Source organism: Gymnodraco acuticeps, unplaced genomic scaffold, assembly GCF_902827175.1.
Source record: "Gymnodraco acuticeps unplaced genomic scaffold, fGymAcu1.1, whole genome shotgun sequence".
Classification (NCBI taxonomy): Eukaryota; Metazoa; Chordata; class Actinopteri; order Perciformes; family Bathydraconidae; genus Gymnodraco; species Gymnodraco acuticeps.
The window spans coordinates 89400-116964 of NW_022991840.1; the positions used below are offsets into that span (position 1 = coordinate 89400).

Below are 27565 nucleotides of genomic sequence, written 5' to 3' on the forward strand. Positions count from 1 at the left end.
TTCCTGTTTACAGTTCGCTTTGCATTGTGGGTAGGGTAGTTTTTAAGAGTACCCTTTTAGCGTGCCCTTTGAAGAATAATGTTTCAGAAAAATGCGTTGTTTTTTTTACCTGTGATTATGTATGAAGTTGCTAGTTTTACATTTTCTGCTCCATTTTTTTAGATGCTTGCTTACTTTGTGAATCCTACCAAACCACCAGGTTTACCACCAGGTGGCGTCAAAGCTAGAAAATAGGTCAACTCAAATCAGTTGCAACAAAACTGAAGGGCTGAATAATTTATCTTCTGATGCCCATGTTTAATTCAGTGAGGTCTAGGCCTGATGTTGCACTCTTAATCAGCACAATGATAACCAGTAAGCATCTTTGCTATTTCGCATGAAATGTTTTCATGCGCTCCTTGGCTGAGATTATACCATAGACTGAATATATAAAGGATTATGCATGGCAACATCATGCGATTCGTTCAATGAGCAAGGCCAACAAGCTAACATCCTCTATTTAAAACATTTGGTCTTTGCATGCAAGGATATTTTTATGTTTGTAGATATTCTGTGATGATGGAGTGTTTATTGTTTTGTATTCAATTACATTTTAAATGTCTTTTATTGCACTGAAATACCTTTAAGTAGGAAAGTCATCCTGCAACTTCTAGAGAGACATATCTGACACATATAACTTTTAAATTGTATAGTATTCCCATTTGATTGTTGAGCAAAAGTGCATGCAGAATTGATGTACCATGGGAGAACACTATTCACTGTAATGTCATTAGTATGCACTGAGAATGCTCTTTTGAAAAAAATACATTGCTAACATCACAGCATAACGACAAATATATATTGCCAAGAAACAAAACTGACCAAACTACGGGACATGTAATTAACTTTATCGTTATACCTTTTTATACTATTTGAGTTGAATGTTCTGGTTGGACGCAAACTGCTTTTTCCTGTACCATGTGCTACGACAATAACGTAGAATTTAATCTAATCTGGGAAAATAAATTCTTCACCGATGCTAAAATAGGAAAAATGTACTCCTTTTTAATATATCATCATTGAATCAATAACAGTTGTTCTTAGTGCATGGAAGAGGCACTCTTCATTGGCATTGAGAAGTAAACAGCGGCACACAAATGCATTTCATTGATTTATTTCATCAGTGGGCTTCTCTTGTGAGATCATCATAACCTTTAAGTGATATGGGCTCCTGCCATTTCAATACAAAACTGGACGTCAGCCCCTATTTTAGAATTAATTAGGTCACTTATGAGATCTCAAGAGATGCGACTCTTAAAGATACATCCAGTCAAATCCTGTCCTCATGCATACATTTAATAAAAATCATTAGTTGTTTTAAAAGCAAGCAATACAGAACATTTAAGAAATGAATATACTGCTTATATATGCAGAGGCACATCATGTTTTAATACTTTATACCCTGATCAACTTTGAAATGACACAATTCAGTTTTCATGACAAGATTTCTCAGGCTTGATCTTCCAAGATTTTGCTCAGTTGCCGTTTCCTGTTCCATCCATTATCAAAACAGGCCTTGTTGTTTTTCTACCCCACTTTTTTTATTCCTGTTGGGAACCTTGGTGTGACAACAGGAAATAGTATCTGCGGAAATAAGTCTTGATAGCAGAGGCCACTGAGGACAGAAAACAAAACAAATCAGGGTTCAGCTTTCAGAGTTTTGATGTAAACAAACACTTGTGCACATTTTTGAAAGTTTGTCCATTTGTTTTCTGGTTCATTCGAGGTAAAATATAGCAAATGACAGAGCTCACCTGATGCTCACTACACTTGAGATGACGGCCTGTCATGTCTTCAGGGAAGAGGGAGCATAGGAGAAAAGCAAATATGTAAAGTCATGGTGCGAAAAGGGAAAACGGTCAATCAAAAAACACTGAATCACCATGACAATTAAATCCATAAAACTGTCGCTATAAAAAAGATTCAGTTCACATACAATGGTTGGATACAATGCACCCTTTGTTTATTGGTTTATATTGGGATCTTTTAGCTGCATCAAGTGGAAGGGTTGTAGGTAATGTACTCATAATAATCCTAAAGAGATGATGGATTGTTGCTTCTGAATCATTTAGTTTATATAGCAGTGTAGCAGTGAATACTTAAAAGCTAAATGTGGGGCAGGCATCTCAGCTCTTTATGCATCCGTGCTTCTGTAACATGCTCCACTGCTCCACTTTCTCCCCTTGTCTGGAGCCCCTCCTGTTAACCTCCACCGGCACACAAGCCCCGTGCTACACAGAGATTTCACAATACTGCCGGGAAGAAGCTTCACACACACACACACACACACACACACACACACACACACACACACACACACACACACACACACACACACACACACACACACACACACACACACACACACACACACACACACACACACACACACACACGCACACACACACACACACACACACACACACACACACACACACACACACACACACACACACACACACACACACATAGCTGTCAATATCTCTTTGTCTGTTCTGGATGTGTTTCTGTGTCTCCGTCACCCACTGACATTCACAGTTTTGTTGTTTATATGCCGTTTTTTATATTTGGAATTTGCAACGTCATTCACTTTTATTTGAAAAATTACCCAATACTGGTTTTACTGTCTGATGATGAGGTTATGTCAGGATCAAAAGTTTAAAGAGAAACCTTGAGTTTGAATTTAATTAGTAACAAATGAATCCCTATATACAAAAAAAGGGGAACTAAGGGAAAAGTCCCCAAGAAGCCTGTTTAAAAAACTGGAATCTGGAGAACGGATGTTTACAATGCAGGGAACACAAATAGAACATGCTATCTAGTTTCATCTTTGGAATTTTAAGTGCCACAGTTTTGAAACCATAATCAGGCTTTTTAAGGGAGGATATCCTCGGCTGTTTGGAAGTGCATTACTAAAATCACTGAAACACCCCTTTGGCTAGGTTTCAAGTGTGGCAAATGACAACGCTCACCTGGTGCTTACAACATTTGAGAAGATGGCCATGCTCTTGTCATGTTCAGGGGAGATGTAACCCAAGGGAATTAAAAGTAAACATGCAAAGTCACGATTATGAAGGGATATAATCATTCATAAAAGAATGACTCATCATGACTCAGCTAAATGCACTTTCTTTGTAAGATGTGGTATCTCCACATCTTACAAAGAAACCTCGAGTTTAGAGTTAATTTGTTCCAAATGAGTTCCATTTTCAAGGAAATGATGGGAAAGTCATCAAAGATCTTTTCTTCCAAAGTGGGGTTTGGATAACATTGGTGTTTACCAATCAGGAAACTCTAAATACGCGATCAGGTTTCATCTATGGCATTTTAAGTGCTGCTGGTTTGATGCCAAAATCTAGCTTTTGAAGGGAGAACATCTTGGCCTCTGCAGTTACTAAAATCACAGGAAGACCCCCGTGGCTGCATATCCTCACTTTGTTTTCTATTTGGATAGATTGTTTGTCCTTACCCTTTGATGTTCACTGTTTTTCTCATTTTGGGGTTTCTGTTGCTCCATTGCTCTTCATGTATGGCACGTCTTTCTCAACACTCTCTTTCTGCCTGTGATAAAGAACATACAACTCACTAGTACAGTTTTTTCTCAATTTCAACCAATGCTTTCATGAGCACAATCTGGAAAGAGTTTGGTTAAAGAACTCAAGGTTTTGCTGATTATTATCTTACTAGTGTGTGAGCTAGGTGTTGCCACGCTCCATGGTGCTGGAGCCTCGCGGTGTGTTTGCCATTGCTGAGTGAGTGGCTGAGCAGGTCAGGGGGAGGTGACGGCTGAGAAGATTGCACTTTGAGTCAATTAGCAGCCATGAACTCAAGCGCCCTGATGCTTGCCCCTCTATTCAGCTCTCCATTAGAAGAAAACTGGAATACACTGTTGTTATGTGTCGAGCCACTTAATCCGCACACTGTTGCTCAAGGCGAGCCCTAAAATAGTCACTGAAGTTATTTCAAATCAATGATGCAGATAAGTATCACCCTAACCCCCTACACATGGAACAGACATGTGTTAAAGTGTTCATATTTGTTGTATGGTTGGCAGTACTTAATGTGTATTTATTTTAATCCTCAATGCTTTTCTTGCATGATGTTGAATTTGTATATTTGAATTTTGACAAAAAGCAGTCCCTTATTTCTGTTTTATAATTTCTAACAGACCGGTTGCAATGACCACCATTTTGTTGGTGCCTGCTGAAAAGCACATTCAGTACTCACGGTGAGATCTTGTTGAAGAAATGGTGCCGCAGGAGGAGAGCGATGGTGGTGAGGACCATCATGGTGGTACACATGGTCCTACCTCCAGCGATCTTCTGCCTTGGGGGGCGATGGTGGTTCAGAGCACTGAGGCTTCTCCTCCCATCGAGAGGCTCAAACTATAAAAGGCAGATTTTGTGTCTCACTATTCCTGTATTTTCTCTTGGCTCTCAATCATGATTGGGGAGATTAGCTCAGTGGATTAGACAGGATTAAGGCAGGACTAAGGGGTAAACAGAGCATGCTGTTTGTTTCTATTCTGAAACAACCCACTTCGCAACTTTGTCCTCGAAGCTGTAAAACAATCAACCTTTATTTTGTCTTTTTTTTTAATAAGAAAGGACAGCATGTTGTGAAAGGTGTTGTCGAAATTGGTTCCATGCAGGACTATACAGGGATTAATGGATACCAATCCATTTCCCATATATTTAGTAGGGTCTCTCCATAATAAAAAAAGAGAGAGCATTTGGATAAATGGTTTTATAAATAGGGTCTTCCAGCAGTTTATACTTAGCGTTGCTGACTCAGACAGAGCGGTAGGCCAAGCGAGAAAAAGGTAACGTCTAATTATGTCAACACAGTAGTACGTAGAAATGCAGAGGATTTGGATTACCATATATGCTTTTAAAAGGATTCGACACTGTGGCAGTAAGGTCTCATGGTTTTATTTTATTTCAAAATATTGTTAAATACAGATACAAAGGTGAGCCGTAATGAAAAAAAATGTACAATCATCACAATTAACTGTTAGAAAATGTATAAATGTCTTCCTAATACCTCATTAAGTGAATACAAGTGAGCACGGACTAATCGAAGGAAACGTCACATGAGATTTAGAAATAACAGTATTTACATGGCAGTTTTTTAGATATACACATTCAGTAGAAGGCACATCCAAGTCAAATGTGACCTCTTCCTCTTGTCCACTGTTTGCATTTACTTTCCCTCTCTCCTTAATAATTTGGTCCTTTACAAGAGTATAAAAACAATGAGGAGAGATTTAATTTCTACGTCTCTCTTAGCCATCAAAAGGGCACAGTACCAGTACTCATTTAAAGTGTATGTCCCATAACCCACGATTATAATAGATTAAACTGTATTTCCCAGATACAAAGCTTCCCATTAATGGTCAGTACAGTCAATTCCTCCCTCTATCATGAGCCGTGGCCCAACAATGTGAAATCTCTTGTCCAATAAACCCAGACCAAAAGCTTCACCCACTTGAGCTTGAGTGCTTAGACCAGCCCACTTCCTCATAGACGGCATTGATGCCACAGTACATCGTAGCCAAGAGTTTGGTCCAGGCCGCGGCCACCTCTGGTGTCACAACCTCTGAGAAGGCCTCTCCAAGGACCTCCAGTATCACACCGCTCAGGATCTGGGAAGCACAATACAATCAATCAATCAATCAATCAATCAATCAATCAATCAATCAATCAATCAATCAATCAATCAATCAATCAATCAATCAATCAATCAATCAATCAATCAATCAATGTTTATTTATATAGCCCAATATCAATGGGGTTCTTAAGCCATCTTTAAGGTCTTAAATTAATAAATGAGAATACAACTCTTATTATATTGGCATAATGAAGTAACAATGGGCCCTGTGCGCACAGTTACGATGGGTCATAGCCCTAGGGCATGTTACTAATAAAACACACACACACACACACACACACACACACACACACAACCACACACACACACACACACACACACACACATACACACACACACACACCACACACACACACACACCACACACACACACACACAACCACACAACACACATACACACACACACACACACACACACTACACACACACACACACACACCACACACACACACACACACACACACACACACACACACACACACACACACACACACACACACACACACATTAGTTGGCTCTTTTGAAAATCATCATTCCACTATTATGTAATGAGACATAATTTCTTGAATGACATGTGTTTCCTTTATGCTCTCCCACCTCTGCTTCACCCAGGCTTCCTAATGGGTTTTACAGGAAAGTCTGGGACCAGTCACGGACAAAGATAGCAATAAGTGGGATAACAAATCTGGTATAAAAAAATCCTTGATAAAGGGTTACATAAAGGGTTCAGCACCTAAAGATTATAATTTAGTCTGCTCTCTGCCCTCTGGTGGTCAAAAATACATTCATGCAGCTTTAACTGTTTATTTTTTATTTAAGGATTTAAGTTCATCTCTGAGTGTGTTTTTACCTTAAAGTACACAGGCTCCACCTTGTGTCGGAGTGCGTGAGCCTTGCCCAGCAGCTTCAGCACCGAAGCCACTTTCTCTGAGTTGTCGAGGCTCTCCACCAGCGTGTTGAGGCCATTCATGACTCTGTTTGCATGCTTCCTGAGCTGTGCGCTCCTCTCCAGCTCCTCCGGTTCCTCGATGTGCTTGAACTGGCTGAAGTACTGCCTGGATGAGGGGAAGTTCACAAACAGCCTGCAAAAGGAAGGAGAGTCATGAGTAAATGAGATATATGAAAATGAGCAGCTGCTGCAAAGCTCCACTAATCTCATCGCCCTCAGCTCGATCCTGCAAACCCACGTTCATTTTCCTCTGAGCTGGCAAGATACCATGAGTAAATATATCGGCACTGACAAGATAGTGCTGCATATTTTCCCTTTAAGTGCTTGCTTTGCTTCACTGTGTTGATACTGTGTGTGTTGTGCACCGTCAAAAGTGCTAAGTCAGTCATGTTTCATGTTATTATTCTTGTATTGTCTTTCACTTCCTGTTTTGTTTTGTCACTCAATTGTCACGTCTCATTTCAGGTTCCTTAGGCGCATTCACACCGCAGTACTTTTCCCACAAAGGTTCATGAGAACTTAGTTCATGAGAACTCTTTAGTTCTCATGCAATCCGCCCAGCCAATCAGACATAGGAACCTTTTTCTCCCACGAAAGTACCTGCTCTCACTCATTCACACCAACGGTGTTTCAGGGCCGGTTCGGAGCTGGAGCTTGAAAAGCACCGGGTTTTCCTGTTCACACCGCAGCGGAGCAGCCTCTTAGCTCCGGAATCCGGTTTGTTTCCAGCACCAAAAAATTGTCCGGCTAGAGCAAAAGCACCACATACGTCACGCTTACGTCGAGGCGGGGGCAGGGGCGGGATCAACTCCTGAACAACAATAAAAAGCCCGCGTTTTATCCAGTTTGTACATAACGATGGAGAAACTTAACAAGCAGCAGTGGTCCACTGAAGAGACCAGCTACCTACTGGGAATCTGGCCTTCCGAACGGCCATTGTTGTTGTTGTCGGTGTCAGCTGTGAGGGGTACAGAGGTTCTTGGGACTAGCAGGCTGGTATCATACATTTGTACCCGACTTCTCAAAAATTGCTCAGCCTCTGAACGACTTGAAAAAAAAAGAGAGACCTTTCATCTGGAATCAAGCATGCCAGCATTCCTTTGATCAACTGAAGTCCAGTTTGATCTCTCCGCCTATCTTGGGTCACCCAAATCCAGATTGTCCTTTCTTTGTCTATACAGACGCAAGTGGTATAGGTCTTGGAGCGGTGTTGACTCAGAAAATGGAAACTGGGACAGAAATAGTTCTAGCCTATGCCAGCAGAACCCTAAACAGAGCTGAAAGGAACTACTCTGTCACAGAGAGGGAGTGCCTTGCAATCATTTGGGCTTTGGAGAGATGGCAACATTACCTGGAGCTAAAGCTATTTACAGTCATTACAGATCATTCTGCTTTGAAATGGGTTCTGTCATCAACCAAAACCTCCAGCTGCCTCATCAGATGGGCACTAAGATTGCAAAGGTTTGACTTTGTCGTGGAATACCGAAAAGGAAAACTAAATTGTGCCCCTGATGCCCTTTCAAGGATTTCCCCTAACTCTGGGTGTTGTCTCTTCTCCAACAAAACAGATGAGAGTATTCCTATATCCCTCGAAATAATTTGGGAAGAACAACAGAAAGATCATAAGGTGGAGCAAATCTTGACTCAGCTAGCGGAAGGAAACAGACCCATGGAACAGGATTTTAGCGTACTTGAGGATAAAGTTTATCACAATAAACAGATGTCAGAAAACAATTTCCATTACAGGCTGTACATTCCTCAGAGTCTGGTTCAAGAGATACTCAAAGAATATCATGAAAACCCTTTAAGTGGACATGCAGGGATCTTCAAAACCTATAAAAGGCTTTATGAAGTAGCCTATTGGCCTGGAATGTGGGTAGATGTCAAAACCTATATAAAAAACTGCCGTGTTTGTCAAAGTCTGAAAGCGGATAACCGGAAACCTGCTGGAAAGATTCAACAGACCACTGTCAAAGGACCTAATGAGATGCTCGGTATTGATATTATGGGCCCCCTACCAAGAAGTCCTGAGAGACACGAATACCTACTGGTGGTGGTGGATTACTTTACTCGCTGGGTTGAGTTTTCCCCCTTGAGATCTGCTACAGCGAAAACGGTGGCTCGATTCCTGAGGAAGGATATTTTCACAAGATGGGGTACCCTCTTGTCTGATCGAGGACCCCAGTTTGTGTCTTCTGTTTTCAATGAACTCTGTGACCAATGGACTGTGAAACACAAGCTCACCACTGCCTATCATCCACAGACAAATATGACTGAGAGGGTAAATCGCACTTTAAAAAGTATGATAGCCTCTTATGTGGATGACAATCACGGGAAATGGGATCAATACCTTCCAGAATTCAGGTTTGCCATAAACTCAGCTGTTCAAGAGACCACAGGTGTTACCCCTGCAGAACTGCAAATTGGCAGAAAGCTGAATAGTCCACTGGACACAATTCTGAAAGGGAAGATCTTTTCCCCTGAAACCCGTGCTTATGAGGTTGTCCAGCAGTTGCAACAACTCAAAGCAGATGTGGAGGAAAATATAAAAAAAGCTAAACACAGGCAACTAAGGAACTACAACAAACATCGTCATACTGTTGGCTTTAAACCCAAGCAAAGGGTCTGGATAAGAAATGTTCCTCAGTCAAGTTCAAAAGACAAATTCACAGCAAAGCTCGCCAAAAGTGGAAAGGTCCCTACCGAGTAGTCAAACAACTTGGACCCCTGAATTACCAGGTAGTTTTGGAGGATACAGGCCAAGATGTGAGAACAATGCATGTCTGCAACCTTAAACCCTTCTACCCAAGTGCTGAGGACTTGGAACTCATAGACTGGAAAAAAGTAATGGATATTCTAGGAAAGCTCTGAGGAGGAGGACTTCTTAGGCTTCCTAGATTAAGAGTCAGTGGGAAGATCCGAATCTTGCAGCGACCACTGAGCGTGGTCCTGTCAAGGGGGGAAGAGTGTAGCAGGACAGGGAGAAAGTAAACCCACTCCTACAGATTCCCTGAGAAAAAGGGGAGTGGCTAATCAAGCACCCCTGAGAGAAACTGGAGGAAACAATCAAGAGAATGATTGGCACCTGTGTGCTGTTAAAAGGAGGACAGCATGTCATTCGAAAGAAGGAGAAAGAAGCAAGAGGAAGTCGGAATCGAACAAGGAGAAAAGTGGATTCTTGAGGACTTCATCTGCTGAATCAGGCTATTTTTTGGGAGTTTTTGCCACTGAACCCAGGAGCTGTTGGGGAAACATTCAATTTTCCCCTTCCAAGTTAACCCTGCAATCCAGTGAGCTATTCTGGCCTGTCACCCTCAGATAAGTGGTTCTCACTACACCAATATCATTTATCCTCCTCTAGAACTCCACACACACACACACACACACACACACACACACACACACACACACACACACACACACACAACACACACACACACACACACACACACACTCTAGACTGGAAAAGCTGAACTTTACAACTTTACTTTCACACATCCTTATCCCCTGAAATACACTCCTAAACTGAGTGACAAAGGACAAAAAAGACTTCTCCCCTCCCCCACACTCACTCACAGTAAATCCCCAGGATGTATTGATGTTTTGTGAGTTAACTTGGCTTATTTGTTTGTGTATGTATTGAAGTTAAGTTTATTTGGTAAATGGTCTGTGACATGAGTATGTTTGTTTGATGTACGGATTTATTATTTGGAGTTAACAAAAATACAGACATTTGATGTTGAAAGTGAATTGATTTATTATTTTTCCTTTGTAAAATTCAGTAGCTAGGTCACCGGGCTATCCCTCTTTTTCTGTGTCTAAAAAGTTTAATTTATTCGTTCAGGGATAAGACCTACGCTACACCAGAACTCTGCTCATCATTATTTGCTTATCTTGACACATGCCTGATTTATGCTCCTGAGAACTTTTTGTAAGTTTTGTTCCTCACGTTGTGAGCGTTTTTTGTTGAGCCTTATTGAAGCTCTTTATTTTTGTCACCTCGCAAAGAGTTTTGCATATCCTTTTTAGCAAATAAAAGTATATTGCTTATACTTTACCTCTGGCTCCCGGGTCGTGCATTTAAGTCCTTTTTATCTTGTGAATCCAAGTTCGTAACTGTGTGACACCATACATTTAAAAAATGAACAAGAAAAGCTTCCAGCTGCACATACATGCTAATGCTTATGACAGACGTTTTGTATAGCTTTCAAAATTACAGTAAAACAGTTTAATTTGTTTGTCAGGACATTGTATTCTACCATAATGTTACTACAGTACTTACATTAATAAAATATTTTACTTAAAAAAAATACAGGTGATTATATTAAAATGTGCATTAAATATGGTCACTTTTATGTGTCAGATAACATGTGCGTAACAGGTTGTTTCATAACAGTTTCAGATTTACCTTTTTCAATGTTATCTCATGGATTTATATCATTTATTCTTCAATGTGAACACAGTGTAAACGGCTGTGTGAATTAGGATTTACAAGATTCTAAACCAAATCGGTATCCCGTTATCAATGCTAATATCTATTTGGTGTTATGTTATCTCGTGCGCAGTTGAAAACGCATGGCTAAAAACAGGTCTTGCTCCAGAAATCTGGCCTCTGGATTTAGACAATCATCATTTCCTGCTGTGCCCCCTTGTGAAACTGTTGGCAAATGTGTCTGAATTGTTCTGTAAAGTGGCTCCAATCATGGCAAATTAAAGGGAAGGTGAACATGATTTGTGATGTCTTGTTAGAGAGGGGGGGGTGAAGAAAATAAGTGCTCAGGTTACGATGAGCTCCCCTGACAGCCAACGCTTCATGTTTCATTTGGCTTATATGTCAAATGCTTTCTGTTCAAGTTCCAAGTCTGGATTTTAACATTCTTACAGCCTGCTTTTTCTGAGTACAAATAGTGAGTTCAAAGACGTTTTCGTTGGTTTATGTGCATGATTGAACCTCAAAGGTATAACTAAAAACTCCCTCCATCCACTGTCTGGGAAGAGCGCCAATGCATCTGGTTGCTGCTTTCTAGACCTGGTGTCCCATCTCCCACTGTCTCTGCAACAACTATCGCAAAAAGGAGGGAAATATTTTTCTGTGAAGCATACGGCTCGATATTAGAGTTAAAACGCCTGAAATGGGAAGAGATAGAAGCTAAGCAAAGTGTTCTTAGTTTCGTAGCAAACTAATGAGGAGCCGTGGTGTTTAATCTCTCTCTCTTGTAATTGCATGACCTGTGGTTGCATATAAATAGCCTCATTAGTATTTTTATGGACTCTTTATCCTTTCTTATCTTTTCGTCGAGACTAACTGAAGAGCTAAATCTAGAGAAAATGTTTAATTTCAGTCATAAACTGCTTTTGAGTTTGAAAAGGTTAAAGTTCATGTCTAGGTTACGGAGAGCGACAGTGATTTACTTTTTTACCACTAAAAGGAGAATTTACCACAGTCACGCTTATCAAACGATTGTCATTCCTCAAATTCCTGAAAGGTCATAGGGTGTTTGTGGAGGAATGTGGCAGAAGAAAAGTACATTCAATGAATTTATAGTTTCGATATGCGTATCAAAGAGTGGGATAGTGATTTGATGTGTTTAAGTGCTGCAGCTAAATCCTAAAAGTCAGTAAGCTGTAAAAATAATCGTGTTGCACCCTGCCTGGCTGCTAACCTCTCTCTCAACTTTCACCTGCTGCAATCATAGGATTTATAAAGGGAACGGTGTGACTTGCCAGATCGTCACACTTGTCAAATAAAGTCAATGTGCCCACAATATGTTTCCCGGAGTCAAGCTGCTGCAGGTTCCCCGGCCCTCTGAACAGGCATTCAAAACATGACCCGCTCATTGGGAGGGAGCCAAAGATGTCTGACTGATGGATTGCAATGTGTATCCACTGCCTCTACTATTTGAGGAATAGGATTAAGAAAAAGGAGTAGAGGAAAGAATATCAGATGCAAAAATTGTTCCTTTTTTTTTACAGCCTGGAAACTTGTAAAGTCAACGAGATCAGAATTTGGCAGCTGAATTCGGAGGGAGGATAATCCCTGGATTTAAATTGATTTAGGTGGATATTTTTGCAGTTTTCTGTGGCAGAAAATTATCAGTGAGCCTCGCAGGTGCAGTTATATTACCGAGGGGGGAAGAGACCGAATGCAATTTTTACCTTATTGCTGGTGGACTAATTAAAGTTGAGGAAATTGGGAGAAGATTAATGAAAAGTCAGCATTTAAGACTTCTATTATTGTCAGAATTAGAGAAACAAATATATATTTAATGTAATATGTTATTCCTTGCACACTTAATGTAAATAATATCCTACTTTTATATTTTTGCTGTAATTTGGCCCTTCACACTGTTTATTTGGCAGATTTGACAGTTAACATGTATACTTCTTAATTATGTTGTTTTTCAATTTTGAGATGTTTATATGTTATGTTTATGTTCTACTTTTTTATATTCACATTATGTGCAATGCCGTGTTTAAACAGAAAAAACCCAAAATGGAATCAATAAAGTCAATCTTATCTTAAATATCTTCCTAACTCAACATTTCAAAACATGAGAGTAAGACTAAAGAAATACCTGACGAGTATGGCCACCCCGGTGTCATCGCAGTTCTCGTAGACTTTTGCCCAGGAGTCCTGGATCATCACCTTCTCCTTGTCAGTCAGTGGGCTTGGTCTCTCCAGGTGGTCCCCCTCTGCCTCTCCCTGCATCCTCTCCATCTGGGAACACAGAAGTGCAGAGCTGAGCACGTGCAGAAGGCAGGGCTAATGAGAGAACCCAACCTCCTTCAAAATAAACACTATTTCTACCTTTTCTCTTGTATATGTCTCTTTCCTGGTGAGAGAGGATGGAAATCTGTTTCCCTTCCCCCCTGTTTTTTTCTTCTCAGTGAGATGCTTTGCTCTCCACCTCTGAATCTCTGCTGAGCGAGAGTGTGAGTGAAGAACAGCCTGAAAAACACACAAGAAACACACGCAGCGAACGAGGAGGAGCCTCTGTACTCTCTCTTTTATACTCTCCCTTTCCTCTCTCCCTCTTTATGTCTCACTCTGCCCACCTCACCTTTGTAGGTGGTGTTTGATGAGAACATAATGAGATAAAGAACAAATCCTTAATAATAATAATAATGCATTACATTTTTTATTAGAGCGCTTTTACAGGTGCTCAAAGCGCTTTACAAGTACACATTACACATATTAGACATGTAAGAGTCATTACTGCGGACATTACCCACAGGAGCAAATGTGGGTAAAGTGTCTTGCCCAAGGACACAACGGCCTGACGCAGTGGCGGCCGAGGCGGGATTCGAACTGGAGTTCACCAACGCCCCTTAATCAAATAAAAGAGTCAGATATGTATTACATGCGTAGATTCAATGAAAGATTATGACGTTGTAAAACAAAGATAACGGATCACACTCTGACCTTTTACCTCCATCATCACCATCCAGGAGATTAACCTGTGATTTCTCGCAAAGCCCTGAATGTAGAAACCCAAAATTAAAAAGCATGACGTCTATCAGAAATAGGGCAGATTTATATTTCATTTGGTCGACTCCTGTGCTTCTGACAAGATACAGATTATATGAGCGTGTTATCACTCAATTTTTACACTTTCAATTATATTCACACACCCTCAGGAGAGCCACACAGCTCTCATTGAACTTTTCCATGTCTTTTCTCTTTGTTGCAGCTGTGGATATCAGTCAGGGAGATATTGGTTGTGTTCAAAACTTGAGAATGTTTTTATTCAATTTTCAGGGTGGGCCCAGCTCACAGGGTCATTTACCAGGAATCTGTGAGTACACTGAGGAAAACTAACACGAGAGCAGTTAAAAGACATCAGATGTTTTTACAAAAGCCAAGATTGAGGTGATATTTATTGCCTGACTGGGGAGGTACAATGTACGGTAGGTGCCAACAACGTACTGACCAATATCAAACATTTACAGAGTCCTCAAGAGCACACCAATCACAATCAAGTTACTGAAATAACTTGATTGTGCTTTAGGTGGAGTCATCTAATATTTCCGGTATTGCAGAGTGTCGAATATCTTAATTACCTTTGTGAGCATATACCATCTTGCCCACCAGCAGAATTAAAGATATGCCAGCTAACCACATTGTAATTAATGAAACCATGGGAAGTTAAAGTTGAACACAAGTTAATCTCAGGCACTCCCATTAAAATGTCATAATTCCTGTAAGAAATGTCTAACTGCACAGGTCATTTTGGATAAACAAACAAAGTGAGTTGGTCAATGATTCTGGATCGACACATTCTGCACGTATCACTTTATCTTTCTGCAGAAGATTTCGTATTGTGTCACAACAACAACAACAATTACCCCTGTTTGCACGCACAGGGCTAGTTCAGGCAAGTAACATAAGGATAATTCTAAACTGTCAACACACCCTCCTCAAAAAGGATTAGACTATAAGACATAACTGTACTTGGTATCCAGGGCTAATGAGTAATGACATCTGGTGGACAGTTAGAGTATTACTGATGGGCTGCCAGAAATGCCATATTTACAATGAGTAAATGATTTATAGAAAGGCAAATAGTTATCTATCTATCAACAACTGAAGGCAAGAATCAAATAAATAACAGGGGCTTGTTATGACTGTCTGCCTGTAGTTTTAACCAAACTATTAAAACGTCATCAATCCATGAATCTTAGATGATCACTTTATCAGTTCATCAGATCAGTCTAATCATTAATGTGTGCACACATTATAAAATAATAACGTATAAACAATATTTCTTGAGTAAATGCACGGTTTGAGTATTACATTATTTAGGGATTATCTCACTCCGATGTATTTCAGTCACACTGGCACACCTGTGTGAAGTATGTAGTTCGGAGTAAGAACAACATATATTAAGCAATTTATTTGAGGTCTACTCTAAAATAGAGTTGGATAAATGGTTGTTATCACAAATGGTAAATGCAGAGATAATTTGACTAATTTGATATACTGCTTTTGGATATCTTAACTTATGAATATATGTCAAAGTGTATTTAATAATGGATTTAAATGAATACGCAGGTTAAGTACAAGTACATCAGTACAGTACTTGAGTAAAAGTGCTTTGCTACTATCTCCCACTGCTAATGTGACGCAGTACCATCCTCAAACAAATATATATTCCGCAAAGCGTATTTGGCAAGACTGACCCAAAGGGGATTCCGTAGTTCAGTGCTAACACAGTTGTAAGGCTATAGTGCTACATTATGACAGTTATGTGTCGTTTTTCCACAAGCAATTGGACAAATAAGTAAAATAAACTCAGTATTTAATGGTTAATTTTAAGTTTAGCTGTAGCTGAGTTTATGTCGCACACTGGAGGTCATTTCGTGTGATTTGCTAACCTAGCGGTACAGTGTATGGTAGGTAGCTAGCTAGCTGTTTAGCTAACGACAACGTCATTAGAAGAGAACCAGAAAACAGACGCCGAGACAAAAAGGAGCCTCTGCTGTCAGTGAGAAATAAACCACCCGCTACGATGAACGTCGCTAAAAGTGGTTATCGTGTATTTTCCGCAAACTCCTCCGTAGCATGCACAGAATTGGCAAAGAAGATAACGGAGTAAGCATATTTTCATTTTATTCCAGCGTTGCTGACTACTCAAAATGTTGTATACAAATCTGTTCCAAACGAGAGCCTGTCTAGTCATAAAACAATGAAGGAAACAATGAGCACCTCACGATTGTGTATTTGTATCTAGAAAATGTTATATTGAGTTGTCTCTGTGGTTCATGTCCTTTCTACTGTAGATATGTATATTTACTTGCTGCTGTTTATTTATTTGTATTTTATTATGTTTTACGTTTTTACACCTTTTTAAAGATTTCAATTGCTGCTGTAACTATCTATCTATCTATCTATCTATCTATCTATCTATCTATCTATCTATCTATGTCACAGGAGGCTGGGAGTTGAACTGGGGAAGTCTGTGGTCTTTCAGGAATCTAACAGAGGTGAGGAGAATATTAAAAACACATTCCTGCTAACAACAAAAATGTTTGGTAATTATAGATTTCTATTCTATAGAACTTTTTTTAATAGTACCCTATTAGTAAAGGATAGAAAACATAATTACAAGTGAGTTTAGAAGACATTTTAAACAGGTTATTGATTTAATCTGCCTGGGGTCTTAGACAGGAGTTCCACAACTTGGTCAGCACGAGGTCAAGTGTGGTCCCTTTTAAAGTGGCTGGGAAAATAAACATGTTGAGTGAGATTTAAAAACAATCAGTACGGTTGCTATACCATATTTTGTAGATTGCTGAAAACTTAACACCTAGCTGCCACCATGCTTGACCCCCACCCTCCTTCTACACAAACAACTGCACTCAATTCTTAGACTACCTCACTTTACTGGTTACCATAACCAGGTATGACTACATGCATAATTCTACAAAAAGTACATGTCCAGTGCAAATACCTCTCATCAGTGACTGATACATTTGCTACATTTCCCCCATTATTTACACTTCTACGACTCTGCTTCTATGGCTCTTGCATAGCTGTCCTGTGGGTTGCACTGCATGTTTTTGAAGGTGAACAGTTACTGACAAAGTGCAAAAAGTCATCAGTATTAGACAGCACTGAAATTAAGATGCAGCTTTGCCTAATCAAATGATTGTGTCCCTAATTTCCCTACCACAACAGAAACTAGAGTGGATGTGAAAGAATCAGTTCGTGGACAAACTATCTTCATCATCCAGACCATACCGCGGTGAGTTTAACATCTGCACAAACTACAGCTTTGAACAGTTTATTTGGTTATCACTAAACGTGTCTTTTTTATGATGTTTTCATGCAAACAGAGATGTAAACACGGCTATTATGGAGCTGCTGGTAATGGCCTACGCCCTCAAGACCTCTTGTGCAAAGAACATCATTGGAGTCATTCCTTACTTCCCCTACAGCAAACAGTGCAAGATGAGGAAGAGGGGCTCAATAGTTAGCAAGTTGTTAGCTTCAATGCTAGCAAAAGCAGGTAAAGAGAACACAATTCATCAAAACCTGTGATTTGTGTGCCTGTCTTTTTATCCCTCTCCATCAGTAGTGTTTCATTTGATGTTCACTAATTAACAGTTGACTGTGTGTTAAATGGGGGGGGGGGGAGACCCGGCTATTAATGTGTATTTGACCCCAAAGGGATAACACATATTATCACCATGGACTTGCATCAGAAGGAGATCCAGGGCTTCTTCAGCTTCCCAGTAGACAACCTGCGTGCCTCTCCTTTCTTGATTCAGTACATCCAAGAAGAGGTGATCAATCATTGTCTTATCTGTGTGTGTTGTTAACCCCACCTGTTGACCAAACCAATCAATCACATGATGTAAATATTGACTTCCATTTTCCTTCATTCTGTCAGATTCCTGATTACAGGAATGCCATCATTGTGGCCAAGTCCCCATCAGCAGCAAAGAGGTAACTGAAGGATAACAATAAACACATTTAACCTCCGCTACTTCTCGCCTTCTGTTAGCATTGTTTTGATGAATCACGTTTCAACTGTCTTCATTTAAAACACTAAAGAGATTTATTGTTGACGACCCACCCAGAAGTTAGCATTGCAAGGGCTCCCTCAACAAAGGGCGATTACATTTTTCTATTGGATTTTAGAATATTGCTGAAAATAAGATCAGTGGCAAACACACATTTATTATACATGCACCATTTGTTCAGCAGGTTATTCTTCAAATATTAACACTCTCTTTATAATAGTGAAAGTGTAAATGCAAGCAATAGAACTGCTAACAAAGCACTTATATACTAAAGCCCTTTCATGCATAGAGGTCACTACAGTGGACAGCTATTCAAAAGGTGTTTTCTTGTATATGCATTGTTTGTTTTTGCATAGTTGCACCAGCAGCCACTACATAGGACCCTATTGCATCATCCCATACACTGCCACTCAGTGCCAAGTCAGTGTAAGTGCATGATACATGTCTCTAAACCAAGATGGACGACAGAAAGCCACATGGACCAAGTCACCCATCTATATCCTGCCAATCCTTTAATGGAAAGCGTCCCCTGCAGGTATAAAACATGTGGTGACATCAAGTAACAACTAAGGAATCATATAATTCATAAATGATCAAAGTATTGATTTTATGTTTGCAGGGAATCATGATTAACCACCTCTCCACTACAGTGGACGTCATGCATCACTGGCTATATTTCAACTACAATTCATACTGGTACTGCTGCTGTTGTTCCCTAACCCTGTGTGGGGCCGCACCTTGTGGAGGGGGCCACACCTCGCGGAGGGGGGCCTCATCTGAGGTGCACCTATGTGCTTAAGTGGTGCAATTAGGGTGGCGCGGCATGGTTTCGCCGCTGCGAGGCTCCGCTAGCACTCATCAAATAACTGTGCGTGGTGCCTCAAGCTGGTCCCTGGCCCTGGTTGTTCTTGAAAATACTTCATCTGCAATATCTTTTTGGGCCGTAAATCAATATACTTGTGTTATTATAATGTAATTTTAAGTTTGCACATCTTTATTTATCATTTTTTCAAAATGTACATCTCTTCAGTTCAAACCCTGAACGCATACTGTCCACCTGAGTGGACATATAAACATCTATTTGAAAAAACTAGATTTTTTTTTTCATGCCCCAAGAGCAATAATAACACTTTGTAAAAAAATCCTGACTGAGGCTTTCATAATTCATGCATGAAAGGGCTAATAAAGGGCTGGCTTATCTAAAGCCAGTTGAGTAGCACTTGAAATGTTTTTGCTCTATGAAGCCTGATGTACTTATATGATTCTGTTTTCTTCAAGTTTGTATTTTGTTGGTCGAACGCACTTATTGTAAGTCGCTTTGGATAAAAGCGTCAGCTAAATGCAATGTAATGTAAAAAGCTAACTTAAAACAAGCTACATCACGGGCTAAGCTAAATGTGGCTAATTGAGATTTAGTTGTCTTATGTAGTCAGTTGCTAGTAACTGCTGTTTTAATGATACATGAGAGCTTCAGACCTTCTCCAGTTGGTAACCACAGATCATATTTCAGGCATATAACCAAAACATATAAAAGAAAAACCACACATTTTCTGGGTTTTCAGTCTCATTCCTGCACCACTCGTTTGTTGTTGCCAGAATTAATGTTCTTTTGTGTAAATGCCAATGTCTTTTGAAATCCATGTGACTAAATATGTGTTTTATCTCTATCCTCATTAGGGCGCAGTCCTATGCAGAGCGCCTGCGTCTGGGTCTGGCTGTGATTCACGGCGAGGCTCAGTGTTCAGAGTCCGACATGGCTGACGGCAGACACTCCCCACCTTGTGTACGCAACACCACCGGACACACAGGACTGGAGCTTCCTCGTAAGAACACCCATTTCTATAGAATGCTGTTTCTTTGCAGATCAATAGGTCAAACACCGGCTCGATTTGACCCTCTCTACAGATAACATATTTATTGTTTCTCACAGTTAGATTACCTTTTTATTTGTCACACAAATGCAATTAAGCAAGGAACGTCTTCTTATTCCTGCCAGTTAAATCCTTAAGTGCTTCAAGTTTACGACACCCACAGCCCGATCCAGCTATTTGTGCTAACCTGTTTGGGCGAGTCTGCCGTTTCTCACTCATACCATCCGCCACATTCCAAGGAATTGATTTCTCTGTGTCCCTGCATGTTTTAATTCCACAGATACAACACTACTTCTACTCATGCTGCATCCTCCGCCAGCTGCAACTCCTAACTTGCAAAAAAAGTGACATGCTTAATAATCATAGATCATAGTTCCTGCCTATTTCTTTGGAAAGTAGCTCTATTTTTTAAATATTTATACTATAACGTGACTCTGGCATACCGCCTTTGACATATTTGCGGGGTTTATTCCCGTAAGGCCTTTTGGAATAATTCCGTATGAGAAATGATTGTGTCATTGGCAAATGACTCCGACGTAACTGCGTCCAGTATTCACTTTATTATTTAGTAACAATATTTCTTACTTGTGTTCACCCTTGACTTAAAAAATCCTCCTTTGAAACTTCCTAAATATCTTAAACTATAAAAAGTCTTGCATTTTAAAATCTAATCTGATTAGTTGCTATGAAATATTTTTGTAATCTCTGCCTACCTAGCGGGAGGATTTTCCAAGTCTCGGCATCATGTGTTTGTCATGTCAAATATTTGTGCATTTGTGTTAACGTGGTGTTTATTTGTTGGTAATAGCAGGCAAACAACAAGCTCCGTTCCCCGGCATAGAGCTCCCAAGTACGACCGTAAAACATAACTTCCATCTGACTATGAAATGATTCCTCTTCAAATGGTTCCTCAATTGGTGCATGTGTAGACAAAGGGTTTGTGTTGCATCTTGTGAAAAAACAGTCTGGATTCTGGAGGGGGAGTTTGTAGCAAAAAGTGATTTGTCGTGCACACAGGCAGGTTTGCATTGAGAAAACCTCTTGAATCGGCTACAGTATGCTATTTGCATGGCGTGTTTGACTTGAAATGAGCGTTTTCTCCACCTGTCTAAAATTCCAGACAGTTGTTCTACAAGATGGCCAAACTCCTCTTGGGTTTGTTGTGTTCTGATTTCATTTCGAAATCCATCAATCAAACCAGAACCATGCCAAACATTATCATTTTCCTTTTTTTCCCTTGAATATCTGGACTCATCTTGCCAATCAACACATGGTGCACCCTGATTAAACCCCCCCCCCCCGCCCCGCTCTTCAGAACCTGATTAACTTTTGGTCATATTGCATGTGAGGAGAAGAACAAAGCATGCTTTTGAATCCTAACATGTAATGATGCGAAGAAGAAGCATTATGAATGGAATTGTTGACACGTTTTAAGCAAGTCAAATCAAAGTTTTATTTCCTTACTTTAGTTCTAATACCAGAACTTATTCGTTCAACAATAATATAAAGTCACTTTAATCCGTATGATTTCTGGAATGCGATGCTAACCTGCTGTCGAAATTAGCTGTTCAAAAGCTATTGAAATCTATCAGGATAATGTTGATTTTTATTTAAAATAATTTCAAGATATCTAACCAGATATTTCTCAGTTAACTTGTTTCAGTATCTCAGCAAGCTGTAAACCATATTTTAGAGAAGTGGGTATTCTGCTAACAACATGGCTTTTGCTGTTTTTTGTTAAGAGTGATAAAAGTCTGAATGTGACACTGGCAGGTTTCTGAAGCTGTGCGGCTCACGGTATTCAGCGTTCTGCAAGGCATGCTCCTCCTGTCTCTGCTTCGATATCCCTTTTCCTCCACAATCGGCTTGGCTAGCTGATTGTTTACCAGTGGATTCTCTCCTTATTCCCTTTGAATTACTACATTTACATGCACAACAATACTTCAAATGCAGCTTTTAAAACGTTGTTATCAAATAAAGTGATTCAGATCAACTCATTGTAGTTGTAGGTTACACACATTATTACGTCTGTCACAAGGTAGAGCCTGTTGATGTTGTCTTTACCAGGTTGTGTTATATAATGCTTCCACTTAACCTTTATTTGGACAATTTGTATACTTCCAGCTGATTGACTCTTGGATGTTTGTCATGGGCAAAGTAGAGCTGCATCTTTTGGTTTTGGATTGACAGAAAGTCCTCTTAAACTTTGAGGAACTGTAATTGACTTGGATCAAAGATGAGTTTGATAAGAGAAGTGCCCCTCAGAGGAACAAACATGTTGTTGCTTGTAGCATGGGCTGGATAGGATTGCATGAATAGATTTGCAACCTTTCACGGAAGTATTCACAATGATAAACAAAGCTGCATAGATATCAATATTTGAGCCGAATCATGAAATCATTTACTCTTACAACATCAAATGTAGCTGCCAATAAATAGTTTATCTTATGACATTGGTAAAAAAAATACAGCTGCTGCATCTCCTGTGATCGGCATGTGAGATACAAACAGGTTATTGTGTGCATGTAAAAGTAGTCGCTGGCAGCTGTGATGTTCGACTGAGGACTGACCCCAGAACATTGGCAAGTGTGTCTGAAGAACCCCTCATCAGTGCTTGTCAGCCACTGTGGTCCTGTGTGAAATACGACGGTCGGCTGCTTCATATGCAGCCTGCCACAGCCCGGCCTCAGGCTGGGTGTGATTGGGTATCCTGGGCAGAAAATAAAGAAACTGTCCTTTTGATTTTTGCATGGCATGTGCTGTATTCAGTTTTGCATTTCACTTTAATCTCGTAGGGGTAGGTGGGGTACAATGGGGGAACATTTCTAAACTTCTTTTAATTTGTGACAGCATTATTACAACAGAATCTCTACTAATCATTTACATCATCCAATAACAAGCCCATAATCCAGGGGTGCACAATTTGCCTTGATTGCAAAACATTTTCTCAACCCATTTTACCCAATCTACAGAGATTTATTTTCCATTGGGTGAAATACAGCACACTCATAACCTCTTGGAAGTTCTCTCACAGGTAACACGCTCTGCTTCCCTCTACAGTAATGATGGCCAAGGAGAAACCCCCCATCACTGTAGTCGGAGACGTGGGAGGGAGGATTGCCATCATTGTGGTAAGATGCCGTGATGAGCTGACGGTCAGCTGCTTTGCCATGTTTGATAATTATTATTATTATTATAACACTTAGTTCTCCTTCAAAAAGTATTCCATAGTGTTTTCTGATAGATAAAAACCCATGTTTGTTAACCACAGCAGACGTTAAATCGACCGGACTTCTTTCTGCGGATTGATATGACGTATCCTCCTTAGCAACGGTCATGCTTTCCTTAGTAGCGGTCTGTTATTGAGTATTAACAACCTCTGAAATGTACTAATCAGAACTGAGTATTCAACCAAGCCGTCTAGTAAAAAGATATATTAGATATATCAAAAATATATTGAAAGACATTTTTCTCTTTTGTCAATGGAGCAATATTCTAAATAAAATCTGCGCTTGCTAAATGTAGTGAACAAAAGGGTTTTGCTGCTAATGTGGCATTATCAGTAGCTAATGATTGATATTCATATATAACGGACATTATTGAGTCAATTCACCGTCTTGATGTTAAGGCAGTACTTGTTCTTATATGTTCTGCTATTACCCCCCAGTGTTTTTCAAAGTGGGGGCCCCAACCCCCCGGGGGGCCGCCAGGGGGCGCCTGGGGGGTCACGCAAAGTTTGAGCGAAAGGGGAATTTATTTATTTTTGTTTAGATGTTATATGAATATAAATATGTTTATTGTTAATATTACTGTTGAATATTATATATAATATTATTAAGGCATAAGTCACTTTCAAAAATGCAAAAAATATATGTTAATTGTTCATATTACTGTTCAAAATTATATAATATTATAAAGACAGAAATCAATTTAAAAATATGTTTACTGTTGATATTACTGTTTAATATTGTGTTAAGAATGTTTATAACAAAGACACAATGAGTGTAATGAATGACAAACAAAAGATAAATACAATTTTTTTTTTTAGAAGAATAACTGATTATTAATACAAATAAATAATAAGAAAATGTATTTAGCTGTATGATTAATGTCATATTTTCCATCATAATGTACTCATCATTTAAAAAAACAAATTGCAACAGGGGGGTCCCCGCCAGACGATAATGCTATATGGGGTCCTTGGCATGGCAAAGTTTGGGAACCCCTGCCCTAGGCTACTTATGCACTGTTACAGCGCATTACCAAAGACAAAGAGGCAGGGGTGTAATTTTTACGTTGCTGTTTATTTCTTCTTCTTCCAGGATGACATTATAGACGATGTGGGAGACTTTGTTGCAGCTGCAGAGATCCTGAAAGAGAGAGGAGCGTATAAGATTTATATCATGGCCACACACGGCTTACTGTCGGCCGACGCTCCACGCCTCATCGAGGAATCCGCCATCGATGAGGTGAGTCCACGGCAACGCTTTTTTACAATATTGCGTAGTTAAGTTAAATCAGTAAAAGCAGTTATTGTTGATTGTTTATGAATGTGTTGTGGCAAACCTGTAAAATATAAATAAGGAAGTAACCAAAGGCCAATTTCCTTTAAACCAGCAAACACCAACATCTTTTGTTTTCATTTATTCTTTATGAACGCAATGTAAAACAAAGAAAGATGATACTTCCTTCTAATTTTTTTTTTTTAGCTCTAAGGAAAGTAGCATTGTGTTGTATTTGTATTTCTGTACATTTTCAGTTCCTCCTAACTATACAGGCTTCAAAAAACAATAGTTACCGTCAACTTGTTGTGTTACGGTCAAATCTGATTAATAGGAATATACTGGAATAAAAAGGTGTTTAATTTCACCTGCAGTCAGTTTCTAAGCATGATCAGATGAAGTGTTTAAAGACCATGAACGGCAGTAGCCACTGATAACTCACAGGTGTACCAAAGCAAATGAGTACAAGTGGCGCTATTATGCTTTTGCAGGTTACCCTTTCCTGTAGTGTGTTGTAAAGGATTTGTGTGCATGTAAATGGTCTGCAAAGGATCCCCCCCCCCCTGCCTGAAACGCCTCCATTGCACTCTTTTGTTTAGTTTTATAACACAGTGACATCACTGCTTAACACTTGCGCTTATTGGCTAGCGCTCCAACACTCTAAACTGTTGACCAATCATAACAGAGCTGACTGGCCCCTTCAATCTGTGATCCTGATCATGTTTATCAGCATGAAAATAAATGGCACCTTTCTTTTAAGTCCACAATCTCTTGTGATTATCCCCCCCCCCCCCTCAGGTGGTGGTAACCAACACAGTCCCCCATGAAGTACAGAAGCTACAGTGTCCCAAAATCAAGACGGTGGACGTCAGCATGATATTAGCCGAGGCCATCCGGCGCATCCACAACGGAGAGTCCATGGCTTACCTGTTCCGCAACATCACCACGGACGACTAAAGCTCGGAGGGAGAGGAGGGAGAGGAGGGAGAGGAGGGAGAGGAGGGAGAGGTGGGTGGGTCGGTCAGGGACTGAAGGAGGAGCACTCCTATCCAGTGCTGAAAAACATGCTAACGCCATGATCCATGTGTTGTATGTCAGGACTACATGTATCAGTTAAAAAAGTGAATACTATCTAGTTATTAAATTAAACTTCTTTTCAAAAGGTGTAAACATGTGCATTTTTTGTTTGAGAAAACCTGGTAAAATGCAAACTTTGATGTATTCAGTCATGTTTTGAAGCCACTCCTCGTCACGCTGCGCTTTTCCAACTTTTGCAAAAAATGCTTTATATTTAAACAATTATTTTGTCTTACACTGCGCCGTTACCTCATCTAAGGAATGAGCTTCAACAGCAATACATAAGAGAAACAGTTCTCCAGTATAGAGCGTTTGTGCTTTACTAACAATTCTCCATCTGTGAGTCAACACTTGTTTTGCTTATCGTTGCCCAAACTGATTTTATGTACCTTTTTTTTTTTTTTTAAATATTTGGATGCTTGGTCAAATGTCCTATGTGACACAAAAAGGTTTTCAACACTGGTAGAAATGAATGGATAATATGTTTATGTTGTGTATATATTAGGGGGGTTAGTTCAAGTAAATTATGACAACATATGTTTCCCTACCTTCTGTTAGAGAACACAGTTTTGGTGCTTCTGTTTGTTTCTGCTGGTACCTCTGTGCAGTGGAGGTTAATGGAATCTCATTTATGGTCCTTAAAGTTTTTATATGCTTTGTTTGAAAAAGTAAAATGAGCGGCTCAACACATTTAAATATGTCCCTGCAAAATGTCCAATGTAAAATATTTTATCCACAAATGAAATTCTATTGACTTCCACTTTATTGCGCCTGTAACATAAATTAAACACGGTTATATATTGTAGCATTTAGTTTGGATTTTTCTTTCCTACAGTTATTATTGTGTTTTATTTAAATGTAATGACCCTTTAATATATACCATAGCACTAGACCAGAAGCACCAGACTGAACAAACATATTCTGGTACGGTTTTTATTTCAAATGACAGATAGTGTAATCACCACATGACGCACCAATGAATTACAAACCATGATTCTTAAATCGTGACTATGGCTCATTGCAGCAAAACATGTTGAAGTCTTAAGCTTGAGTGTTGAACCAGCACCTGAATGTACCAAAAGGTGGTCTTTGAGTGGCTCCATGCTTAAGGTGCATCACTTTTTAGAAAGACAACCAAGAAAACATGAACTATGTGGGCTCTTAGGTTGTTTATGTACTGAACCAAAGTAATTGGAAACTGATGGCTGCTTTAAAGGAAGGATGTACAAAAAAATAGCCAGCATTAATGTGAAATATGTGTGTATTTACTCAACTGGCGAAAAAAGCACTGTGGTCTTGATGTACATGTACAACATACTTTGATATTTTCCCATTTAAAAACTGTGAACAAGCACCCCCTTTTTTGCCCTCTGAATAAACTTCAAAGTGTGTATTTCTGTGAGGTTCAAGCCTTCTGCTCAGGGAAATATACTGACAAAAACCACAATTATTCGTTCAATGTTTGTTCCCATTTCACATGTTGATATGTCTTCCATACTGAACGCCTTTTGCTACGTTTTGTTGTAATTATGAATACTGGAATTCTCTGGGTATTTTTTATCCTTAATGCACACAATGGTGTTGTATAGGCACAGATGTGAAGGTTGTCGATATTAAATGCTGTTGCTATGCAGACTCAAATGTTATCCGTTACTGGTGTACTTCATGTCGTTTACGAATAAAATCTTCCCCTGACTTGAATTTGCAGTCTTCTGATTCAGACTACACAACTCTGTCTAGCTTGTTTACCAAGTTGTATGAAAATACAACCGTTTCCTCTTGCTGCGTCTCTACCAAATAAGGAACTATCATACAACATACTAAACAGGAATTAAAAGTAAAATGCAGAAATACATAAACTACAGACATGAATAGAATAAGATCAAAACAAAATGTGAAATTAAATACTTTACATTTAACCGTACATATTT

General features: G+C 39.6%; 2 protein-coding genes across 3 annotated transcripts; one reads left to right on the plus strand and one right to left on the minus strand.

The window, feature by feature from the left end:
- Positions 1-4954: 4954 nt before the first annotated feature.
- On the minus strand, positions 4955-13623 carry LOC117535390 (cytoglobin-1-like). Its single transcript, XM_034199834.1, has 4 exons — positions 13467-13623; positions 13234-13376; positions 6560-6791; positions 4955-5683 (listed from the first exon to the last, which is right to left on the minus strand). The coding sequence occupies exons 2-4, from the start codon at positions 13374-13376 to the stop codon at positions 5519-5521; spliced, it is 540 nt and encodes a 179-aa protein (XP_034055725.1). The 5' UTR covers positions 13467-13623; the 3' UTR covers positions 4955-5518.
- A 2214-nt stretch (positions 13624-15837) lies between these two features.
- prpsap1 (phosphoribosyl pyrophosphate synthetase-associated protein 1) lies at positions 15838-27335 on the plus strand. Of its 2 annotated transcripts, XM_034199832.1 has the most exons (11): positions 15838-16250; positions 16590-16642; positions 17337-17403; positions 17495-17667; positions 17829-17944; positions 18052-18107; positions 19862-20007; positions 20864-20905; positions 23116-23186; positions 24378-24524; positions 25356-27335. In XM_034199832.1, the coding sequence occupies exons 1-11, from the start codon at positions 16168-16170 to the stop codon at positions 25512-25514; spliced, it is 1113 nt and encodes a 370-aa protein (XP_034055723.1). In that variant the 5' UTR covers positions 15838-16167; the 3' UTR covers positions 25515-27335. The 2 variants fall into 2 exon arrangements, with proteins under 2 accessions (XP_034055723.1, XP_034055724.1); XM_034199833.1 differs by lacking the exon at positions 20864-20905.
- The last annotated feature ends 230 nt before the right edge of the window (positions 27336-27565 follow it).

Excerpts from the sequence above, each read along its gene's own strand:
- LOC117535390 (XM_034199834.1), bottom strand. The coding sequence starts at position 13,376 with ATGGAGAGGATGCAGGGAGAGGCAGAGGGGGACCACCTGGAGAGACCA. Across the intron at positions 6,792-13,233 it reads GGGGTGGCCATACTCGTCAG|GCTGTTTGTGAACTTCCCCT; the intron begins GTATTTCTTTAG and ends TTCCTTTTGCAG. Across the intron at positions 5,684-6,559 it reads TGGAGCCTGTGTACTTTAAG|ATCCTGAGCGGTGTGATACT; the intron begins GTAAAAACACAC and ends TGTGCTTCCCAG.
- prpsap1 (XM_034199832.1), top strand. The coding sequence starts at position 16,168 with ATGAACGTCGCTAAAAGTGGTTATCGTGTATTTTCCGCAAACTCCTCC. Across the intron at positions 17,668-17,828 it reads TTCAATGCTAGCAAAAGCAG|GGATAACACATATTATCACC; the intron begins GTAAAGAGAACA and ends TTGACCCCAAAG. Across the intron at positions 20,906-23,115 it reads CCCCGGCATAGAGCTCCCAA|TAATGATGGCCAAGGAGAAA; the intron begins GTACGACCGTAA and ends TTCCCTCTACAG.